This window comes from Bidens hawaiensis, unplaced genomic scaffold (genome assembly GCF_021521415.1).
Source record: "Bidens hawaiensis isolate Kalapana, Puna unplaced genomic scaffold, B.hawaiensis_p1.1 tig00003781_1, whole genome shotgun sequence".
NCBI lineage: Eukaryota > Viridiplantae > Streptophyta > Magnoliopsida > Asterales > Asteraceae > Bidens > Bidens hawaiensis.
Window position 1 is genome coordinate 2,111,816 of NW_027491218.1, and position 10,859 is coordinate 2,122,674.

At 28.9% G+C, this 10,859-nt stretch overlaps 1 protein-coding gene across 1 annotated transcript; it reads left to right on the plus strand.

The window, feature by feature from the left end:
* Positions 1-319: 319 nt before the first annotated feature.
* LOC143624449 (protein FAR-RED IMPAIRED RESPONSE 1-like) lies at positions 320-1,505 on the plus strand. The gene is made up of 3 exons (XM_077095103.1): positions 320-642; positions 719-914; positions 1,221-1,505. Exons 1-3 carry the CDS (start codon positions 320-322, stop codon positions 1,503-1,505), a joined length of 804 nt encoding a protein of 267 aa, XP_076951218.1.
* The last annotated feature ends 9,354 nt before the right edge of the window (positions 1,506-10,859 follow it).

Consider the following 10,859-nt stretch of genomic DNA (forward strand, 5'->3'; position numbering starts at 1 on the left):
AGGAGGCTCGTACATGAATGAGGGTTTATTAAAGTCTACATATCTTACGTGTTCGAAAGAAGGTCACAAGCCAGCAAATAGTTATGATTCTATGGCTGAAAAAGATCGTTCCAGCAGACCGTATTATAAAAGAAGGAAGAGACCAACAATTAGGTGTGGTTGTCGAGCTCAAATTTTTCTAAAATCTGTTGATGGGTTAAGGTTTAAAATAAATGATTTTTTCGAAGGACATAATCATGAAATGGTGCATGCAAATGATATGCATTTTGTTCGATCAAATAGAAAGTTGACTCATGTACAACAAGATATTATATATTAGATGTCAACATTGAATTTGGGCCATATTAAGGCGTTTAATATTACGAGGACAAAGTATGGAGGATTTGAGGAAGTTGGGGCTACAAAAGACGATTGTAAGAATTTCAAACAGAGTTTAACTTGTTATATTGGCGAGTATGACGCTGAAATGGTTGTTCAAAGATTAAGCTGGAAGAAAAACTGTTGTGATGGTTATTCGTTTGATTATACAGTTAATACTAACGGTGAGTTAGATCGTTTGTTTTGGGCTGATGATATTTCAAAGAAAAATTATTTGGCTTTTGGAGATATTATATCATTTGATGCAACATTTAAGACAAACAAGTATGTCAAATTGATACAATTGTTTTTTACTTTTTTATATTTTTACACATTTTTTTAAATTAATTTGTTTTTTCAGGTACAATATGGTTTTTGTACCATTGACTGCCATTGATAATCACTGTCGGAATGTTACTGTTGGTGCTGCGTTATTATCGTCCGAATCTATCGAATCTTATTCATGGCTTTTGAAAGTTTTTCTTGATTCTTTTGGTATTTCCCCAAAGGTGGTTGTTACTGATCAAGATCCTGCAATGAAGCAAGCAATCTCCCTTGTTTTACCAAATTCGAGACATCGGTTATGTATGTGGCACATTATGAAAAAACTTGCTGACAAGATAACTTTATTTTTATCGTATTTTTAAAGCATTATGCATATGTGTTAAAACGTGTTATAATGTATAAACATTGCTGCATATATTTACAAAACGTGTCAGAACGTATAAACATTTTTTTAGGATGTATCAGTTTTTGTATTTTTTTGTCTGAACCAGTTATGAATGTAGAACGTATAAGATTGTATATACCCATTGTTTTCTGATATTAACCGATTTAACAAATTTTTAATTTTCCAACATCAGGTTGGTGTTGCCCTTTGTAACAATGAAGATTTCATACGTAAAATATGTGACATTGTTTGGACGGATGCAATTTCTCAATCTGAATTCGAGACGCAATGGAAACTAATAATGAAGGAATATGATCTCGAAACAAATAAATGGTTGTTTGACATGTTTGAAATGAGATATGATTGGATCCCCGCGTATTATATGGATGAACCATTGTCTGGTCTTATTAGAACTACATCGAGATCAGAAAGTGAAAATCATTTTTTTGTCAAGTTTCTAACTCACAATTATCGCTAGTTGAGTTCTTTAGTCATTTTGATCATTGTATGAAGATTCAAAGGCACAATGATAGAAAAAATAATGATGTTACGGGTTTATTGGTTTGATGAGTGGATCACTATTAAGTTGGGGTTTGATTCATCTAAAAGTGGGTGTGACAATCAAGATTAGTTTTAGCTATTTCTTGGTAACATAACTATTGATGGTGCACTTTATTCTTTAAGAAGTCTTCAATGGTGAACAAGGTTTAAATGCATTTATGATGTATGCTAGAGATTAACTTAGAAGGAAAGTTTGTCATTCACAAGCATGCACAATCCACATAACGGTTTTTGATAATGTAGGATGGTATATTCTACATAACGGTTTTTGATAATGTAGGATGGTATATTCGGCTTGAACCATCCGTGTATTCGTTTATTCTTTCTCCCATGAACTTGTGAGTTAAGTCGGTGAGACAGTTTTAAAAACCACGTATGTACATATTTTGTATTCTTTATAAAGTTAGTCTAATCAAATTTAATATACTTTTATATCTATACAAATATTAGTAGAGTTGGAATTTGAGTTTCCATACAAAACTAAAAGCATGTTTCACTTATGAGAACGTGAACGCTTTAGCAAAATAGTATCATTCCGTTAACACCTATAATTTCCTTAAAATCAAACAATGCACAAAACACGTAATAAACTTTGATCCATAAGTATCAACATTTTTTGTAACCTTAACTTGAGATTTGTTACCTTAACAATCTCATTCACCATCGCAGACCAGGAATACGTATAGTAATGTAATTCCAAATTCGTTTACAACAACATGGTTATCGAAATTGATTAGAACACGAAAACAAAGGAATAGCAATGATTTTTGTGGGTTAATTAAATCTAGTTCCACCAATATATTTTTTATAATAACATGATATTTTCTTAAAGAAAAAATTGGATAACTTTTTAATGCTTTATAATATCTTTTTCTTATAGAAAATTTATATAATAAGATAGAGAATTTTATTATCTTTAATTTGAGTGAATTATTGTTGTATATATTTTCATTATTTTTTTAAAATGTTACGTGATTATGTAATCTGAAGCGTAATTAAGCGTGATAATATATTTTCATTATTTTAATTGAAATCTTAAAATCTTCTTTTATTTATGCAAAGTGATGGGAGTTCTTGTCATTGTTGTTGCTAGATGTTGGCCAATTGTGTTACTATAAATCACCTTTTTTAACTTAATTCAAAAGAAACAAGTTTAATGAGTAAAAATCTACCCTAAGCGTTTTGAACGCCCTAAATAAGTTGATTTAAGAAAACAAATATTTTTATTGCTATTAAATACATATACAATTATTTTATTATATATTTATACTCATACATATAACATAATTCATATTATTTGATTACTTTTATCTTTTATCATAGTTATATTTAACATGGTTGCAAAAATTTTGTCTAGACGTTGAGTACTCAATGAGTAACTCCCGAGTATTCAGTACCTCTAAATCCTTAGCGACTTGTGTAACTATATATATATATATATATAGGATCTATATATATATATTTATAGGATCAGGATAATGAGAGAACTTTTTTGAAATTAAGGACTATGAGAATCATTTTGGACCACAAAAAACCTAAAAAACAAAAAAAATCATAAAATAAAAAAACACAAAAATCAAAAAGTAAAAAAACCAAAATTCTTATTTTATCATTCCGGTTTCATAAAAAAAAACTCGGTTTAGCTAAATTATATACACATATGTATAATATATACATATATGAACATTTACATGTTTTTTTGTACACATGTGTATAATTTAAGATAAATGATACTGTACATATGTGTATATTACGTAACTAAAGATTATATAAAATTATACATATGTGTATAATACGACGCTTTTTTTTATTTTTTGTTTTTTTTATTTTTTTAATGAAACCGGAATGAAATATAAGAATTTTGGTTTTTTTACTTTTTAAAATTTTTTATTATTTTTTGTTTTATGATTTTTTTAAATATTTTTTTTAAAAGTGTTTTTAGTGTTACAAAATGGTTCTCAAAGTGTTTCAATTTGGAAAGGGTTCTCTTAAGATCATTACCATATATATATATATATATAGGCTCTAGGCTCGAAATTAGCCTAGTGATAAAGCTCGATGTATAAAGATTAGGCTTAAGGTCATTCATTTATGTGCTTTATTAATTAAGGATCGGGCTAGAGTTCGTTTAAATTTGACTTTGTTTGAGTTTTAAACGACCTAATCTCGACTTGCTCTATAGTAACCGGGTGTCTAAATGAGTTAAGCGGTGACTTTGGCTTTTTTATAAGTAAAATAAAGCATTATCCGGAAGGTGTAGAGATCTCCCTTCAAAATCTATGAAGCTTTCAATTCAAAATCTATGAAAAAGTTGAAACCCAAAGTCATCGCCACCGCTGACGTACCCTACTTCTTTTATGTGCCTGCCGCCGTTGGCAAGCAATTATTTGTCCAATTTCTTGCATTCCTCATTATTATAATCTGTATCATCATGTTGGTTACTCATAAGCACGTACGGATGAAAGGAAAGAATAATATTAGTTATGGTTTGTTACATAACATGTTGGTTGTTCATAGAGTAAATTTCGGCCATGTTCAGATGCAGATTATTTTATTAGACCAACTGATGATGTTACTCTTGGTAAACCAACTGAAGCTTTCGGGAGATATCATCGAACCAAAAGCTTCGATCAAAAACTCCAAGTTCTTAATTATGATAAGTTGTGTAATAGATCAAAGATGTGAAGACAGTTAGGAATAGTTAGTTAGTTAGTTGACTATATTGTTGTTTGTGCTTAGTTATGAATTGTTTAATTTCCTTAGTGTTAAAATTCTCTAAGGTCGTGTTCGCTTCACGGACTTTTTTTAAATGATTTGGAATTGGAATTGGAATAGGAATAGGAATAGGAATAGGAATTGGAATTGGAATTGGAATGGAATGTTTTAGAATCCCTATCATGTGTTTGGTTGGTTAATATGTATTGGAATTGGAATCTTTTTCATTCTTGAGTTTTTTTTTATTATTTTTTTTAAGAACGAGGGCAAAGGCGGAAACGTTTTAGTTTTTTTTACATTTTTCGTTTTTGATTTATATTTTGAGTTATGATTTTTTTATTAATTTTTTTGAATTTATTTTGGAGGGGGTTTTATTGTTAATAAGAAAACCCTTAACAATCCTTTCAAATAGGTGGGATTTTAAAGTCCCATGAAATGTGGGATTTGATGGGATTTAGTTTCCATTCTCATTCTTTCATCTAATGAAACGAACATATCAATTTATGGGATTTAAAATCCCATTCCTTAGAATTCCTTACAAATCCTTGAAACGAACATGCCATAAGGGATTCATAATCTTTAATTATGGAATTAATAGAGTTTATGGTGTTTCAGTTGTTGATTTATGCACTTTTTGTATATAAGGCCATAATCTTCACTAAGGGATTTTCGGTATGTTTTTAGTGCAATTTTTGGAGAAAGAATGTTTTTCTGATGTAATAGCGGATTATGAATAATGTTGGTTGATCTTAACTATTAAGTTTCTTTATTGTGGATGACTGGATGGTCTAATATTTTGGGATGTTTGGTTTAGTTATAAATTATATATTGTTGATTAATTACCTAATCATGTGGTAAAATCTCTTTGTATTAATTATTGTTTGGATACAGTAGTATACTTGGCTTGTTGAAAGGGTGACTCATTGTTTAAAAACAAAAAAGGCAAAATTTGTACTCTAAGAACCTCATTTTTATGGTTTAAAAAAATCATAAAAACCTACTACTTGGCTATTTTCTTTTTCTTTCTTTCTTTCTTTCTTTCTTTCCTTCTTTCATTTTGTTATTTCATTATTTCTTTTTTTGTAATCGACTTTTTTGTCGCATAATGAAAGAAAGGAAACAAAATGAAAAGAAAGAAGTGGAGTTTTGTGTTCCCGAGTTTTATTAAAAGAAAGAAATAAGGAAATATGTGTTTACGAGTTTCATAAAAGGAAAAAAAATATAAAAAGAAAAGAAAGTAAAGAAAAATTGAGGCAAATAAAGAGTAAAATAAAATGGGTGAGTTGTTTTCTTTCTAAATTGGAAAGAATTGAATGGAAAGGAAAAAGAAAGAAAAGAAGAAAAGAAAGTGAAAAATGAAAATAAAAGATTCTGAATTTAAAACATTTTTTTGTAACCTTAACATGAGATTTCTTATCTTAACAATCTCACTCACAATCATAGACGAAGAATATGTATAGTAATTTCAAAATTCATCCACAACAATATGGTTATCTAAATTGATTAGAACAAGAAAACAAAGGAATAGCCACGATTTTTGTGGGTTTAAATCCTCATTACTTTTTTTGATAATAACATGATATTTTTTTTTTTAAATTAAATAACTTTATAATGCTTTATAATATCTTTTTTATTTATAAAAAAAAGTTATCATAAGATAGAAAATTTTGTTATCTTTAGTTTCCAATAAAAAGTTATCTTTATTGGAAAATTTTTTAGAAATGGGAAACATAAAAGGGATGAAATGGTTTATAGGAGAAAGAAAATATTTTCGGGTTTCTAGGTGTTCCGTCATTTGAAATAACGGAACCCACAATGGTTGCAGAGCGTGTCAAAAATTGTCTGGTGAGCTGGAGGTTTTTCTGGTATTCCACCATTTCAAATGACGGAACACAAGTGTGTTATGTCATTTGAAATGGTGGAACGCCACTTATAGCATGCTCCTACACATTTGTTTCACTTCCGTCATTTGAAATTGCGAAAGTGAATAGTAATGTTCTTGACACGTCTGACGAGACCTTTTGACCACACTATTGGCAACACTTTTCTCATTTTTGACCATACTATTTACTCATGTCATTTCAAATGGCAAGAGTGAAGTTATATTATTATTTTTATCACAATATTATTTTTCTTAAAAAATTTATTTGAAAAAGATAGTTTTAAATTTATTACAACTTTTATTTTTCTTTTAATTTTTTTATAACTACGAAACCATAGTTTTTTAATAACATTTTTTAGTTTTTATTTCATAAATAATTAAAAATGTATAATTTAAATATTTGATTATAAGTATCATAGGTAATTTAAAAAATTTAAAGTCATCGCCAAAAATATGACTAAATGAAGCTTTCAATTCAAAATCTTCGAAAAAGTTGAAATCCTGTCACCGCTGACTAAATGCTTGGAAGTTGATAAAAAAAAAAAGAAAAAAAGGCCTAAAATATTATCATACGTCATCGTGCTTCTACTACTATCAGTTTACCATTTATATGTCAACAAATTAACGAATAATCATGTTTTTAAATTCGATATAGTTACAATGAATGATGTTTAATTTCCCAAAAGCGGCACAAGAACCGTTAAATCATCATACTTTGTAAATCATATCAAGAAAATTAAGTACAATATTTATGAAGAAGTCAAAACATATATATTTCTTTTTCTTGCAAATTTATAATATTTATTCTGTAATATCTATTATCTACAAATACAATGTCCATCATATTTTTTTGAATAAGTTATGAATAAAAGAGGGGTTGAAATGGAAATTTTAGACCACACACATATTATTAAACATTAATTCTATATAAGTATCAACATATAATTTTCCAATCTTCTGTACCCTAATTCTTCTATGTGTCAGCCGCCGTGAGGCAACACATTATTTGTCCAATTTCTTACATTCCTCATTATTATAATCTGCATCATCATGTTACATAAGCACGTACGGATGAAAAGAAAGAATATTAGTTATGGTTTGTTACATAACATGTTGGTTGTTCATAGCGTAAATTTCGGCTTTGTTTGGAGGAAGGTTCTTGCTTGGATGTGGGTTTTCGTTATTAATTATGGAAGACCTTCCAAGCATAGTGTACAATATTTCACTTGCTAAAGCATTTCATCGGGAGATATCGATGAACCGAAAGCTTCAATCAAAAACTCCAAAAGTTCTATTTGATCAGCATGTGTAATAGATCAAAGATGTGAAGACAGTAATTAGGAATAGTTACATAACTATAATGCTGTTTGTGTTTAGCTCTGAATTGCTTATTTCCTTAGTGTTAAAATTCGATTCATAATCTGTAAATCTGGAATTAACAGAGTTTATGGTGTTTGATGATCAGTTGTTGATTTATGCACTTTTTTGTATACGGGTATATATAAGTCCATAATCTTCGCTAGGGCTATTTGCCTTTTCGGAATGTTTTTAGTGTATACGTTGGTTTTGAGTATTTTTGAAGAAAGAATGTTTTTCTGATGTGGTAGCGGATTATGAATTGTTTTGGTTGGTTATTCTTATGTGTCTTTATTTCTTTATTGTGGATGGTCTAATATATTGAGAACTGATCATTATAAATTGATGCATTCTTAATTACAAAATCATGTGGTGAAATCTGTTTTTAATTATTATTTGAATACAATATTATAGTTAGCTAGATGAAAGGGTAACTCATTGTTTAGGAAAAAAAATGAAAAATTTATACTCTTAGAACCTCAATTTTTATGGTTTAAAAAAATCACTAAAACCTACGACTTGGCTATTTTCTTTTTCTTTTTCTTTCTTTCTTTCATTTTTTTGTAATCAAAATATTGTTTTTGCCGCCTACCGAAAGAAAGGAAGGAAAATTGAGAGAATGGGGGGGGGGGGGTGTTCCCGAGGTTTATTAAATGAAGAAAATGAAAAGAAATAAAAAAATGTGTGTTTTCGAGTTTCAATTAAGGAAAGGAAAGAGAAAAAAAGGAAAATTAAGGCAAATGAAGAATAAATGGGTGAGTTTGTTTTCTTCCCAAATTATAAAAACTGGATAGAAAGAGAGTGAAAGAAAAAGCGAAAATGAAAAGAAAGAAATAAATAAAGAAAAGATTATGAATTTTAAGATGAGTTGTTTAGGAATGAGATATGATAAGATTGTATATCATAATATTAATTTCTACTTTTTATGAAAACTAGAAATAAGCATTACTATATTTTTTTGTTTGATTAACTTTGGTTCTTTTTTAAGGCTTGGAATGGCTTTGTTAGCCTTCTTCTCAAGGTTACTAAAAGAAGAGGCTAGGAAACAAAGTATTTAGAGCATGAGAACAACAAAATTGGTACCGCTTTTGAACACTTACATTACCAATGATGATGTAGTAAAATGTGTTCATTGTTTGTGTTAGATCGGATTATAAACAAATGCTGATTTAAGAAAAAAAAGTATTTTTATTGCTATTAAATACATATACAATTATTTTATTATGTATTTATACGCATACATATCACATAACTCATATTATTTAGTTATTTTTTCACAGTTATATTTAACATGGTTACAAAACTCGTGACTAGGCGCTGAGTACTCGGCAAGTAATTCTCGAGTACTCCACGATTAGGCCAAGTACCTGTAAATCCTTAGTCCACTGACTTGGCAGCTCTAGAGACTTGTTCAACCATGACACACACACACACATATATATATATATATAGAAACATGATCAAATTCATTTTATTCTTAACATGAAAACAGTGAGAACCAATTTGTTGTTATTAGTAGGTTTATTTTTATAGGTGTTTGCTATTATTTTGTTCGTATTTTCTAATTTTCAATTATGAGACGTTAAAAGTATTTGCTGATTTATATTTTGTTATTATCAGATTTTTTTTCTTTTATTGTTATAAGTATATGCTGATATTTGTTGTTATTGTTTTGTTCTTAATTTTTTATTCTTTTGTTGTAATTTTTAGGTTTTTTTCTTTGTTATTATAAATAACTGTTTATGTATATTGCTATTGTAGTTGGTATTGTTTATTACGTTCTCGTATTTTTTTAAATTGATATTAGTTCCTACGTTTTCATGTTAATATTAAAATGTACATAAACCTTCCCCTATATATATATTCAAAATTTATATTTACATAAACAATTAATAGGCTCTAGGCTCGCAAGCCTAGTGATCAAGCTCGGTATATAAAGCTCATGCTTAAGGTCATTTATTTATGAACTTTATTTAAGGATCAAGCTGGAGTTTGTTTGAATTCGACTCCATTTGAGTTTTTAGTGACCCAATCTCGAGTTGCTCTCTAGTAGCTTAGCTTGTTTACACCATAATCGGTTGTCTAAATGAGTTAAGCGGTGGGTTTTGCTTTTTATAACATAATGCATTGTCCGGAAGGTGAAGAGATCTCCCTGATAGCTTTCAATTCAAAATCTATGAAGCTTTCAATTCAAAATTTATGAAAGAGTTGAAATTCAAAGTCATCGCCACCGCTGAAGAAATGCTTGGAAGTTGAGAAAAATGAAATAAAGACCTAAAATATTATCGTACGCCATCGTGCTTCTTCTACTATTAGTTTACCATTTATACGTTAACAAATTAGCAAATAATCATGTTCTTAAATTCGATATAGTTACAATGAATGATGTTTAATTTCTTTAAAGCGGCACAAGAACCGCTAAATCATCATACTTCGTATTTCATATCAAGAAAATTAAGTAAAATATTTATGAAGAAATCAAAACACATATATATTTTTATTCTTGCAAATTTATAATATTTATTCTCTAATCTCTATTATCTACAAATACTATGTCCCTCATATTTATTGGATAAGTTATGAATAAAAGAGGGGTTGAAATGCAAATTTTAGACCACACACATATTATTAAACCCTAATTCTATAAGTACTAACATATAATCTTCCAATCTTCTGTACCCTAATTCTTCTATGTGCCTGCCGCAGTGAGGCAACATATTATTTGTCCAATTTCTTACATTCCTCATTATTATAATCTGCATCATCATGTTGGTTACTCATAAGCACGTACGGATGAAAAGAAAGAATAATATTAGTTATGGTTTGTTACGTAACATGTTGGTTGTTCATAGAGTAAATTTCGGTCGTGTTCGGATGCGGATTATTTTCTTAGACCAACTGATGATAGTAATCTTGGTAGACCATCCAAAGCATACTGTAAAGTACTTCACTTGCTTTCAGGAGATATCATCGAACCAAAAGCTTCGATCGAAAACTCCAAGTTCTTAATTATGATCATCTGTGTAATAGATCAAATATGTGAAGACAGTTAGGAATAGTTAGTTAGTTAGTTAGTTAGTTGACTATAATGTTGTTTGTGCTTAGTTATGAATTGTTTAATTTCCTTAGTGTTCAAATTCTCTTAGAGATTCATAATCTTTAAATCTGAAATTAATAGGGTTTATGGTGTTTCAGTTGTTGATTTATATATGTAATTTTTTGTATATAAGGCCATAATCTTCACTAAGGGGTTTTCGGCATGTTGTAAGTGTATAAGTTGGTTTTGAGTATTTTTTGAAGAAAGAATGTCGTTCTGAT

Excerpts from the sequence above, each read along its gene's own strand:
- LOC143624449 (XM_077095103.1), top strand. The coding sequence starts at position 320 with ATGTCAACATTGAATTTGGGCCATATTAAGGCGTTTAATATTACGAGG. Across the intron at positions 643-718 it reads GCAACATTTAAGACAAACAA|GTACAATATGGTTTTTGTAC; the intron begins GTATGTCAAATT and ends TTGTTTTTTCAG. Across the intron at positions 915-1,220 it reads TGAAGCAAGCAATCTCCCTT|GTTGGTGTTGCCCTTTGTAA; the intron begins GTTTTACCAAAT and ends TTCCAACATCAG.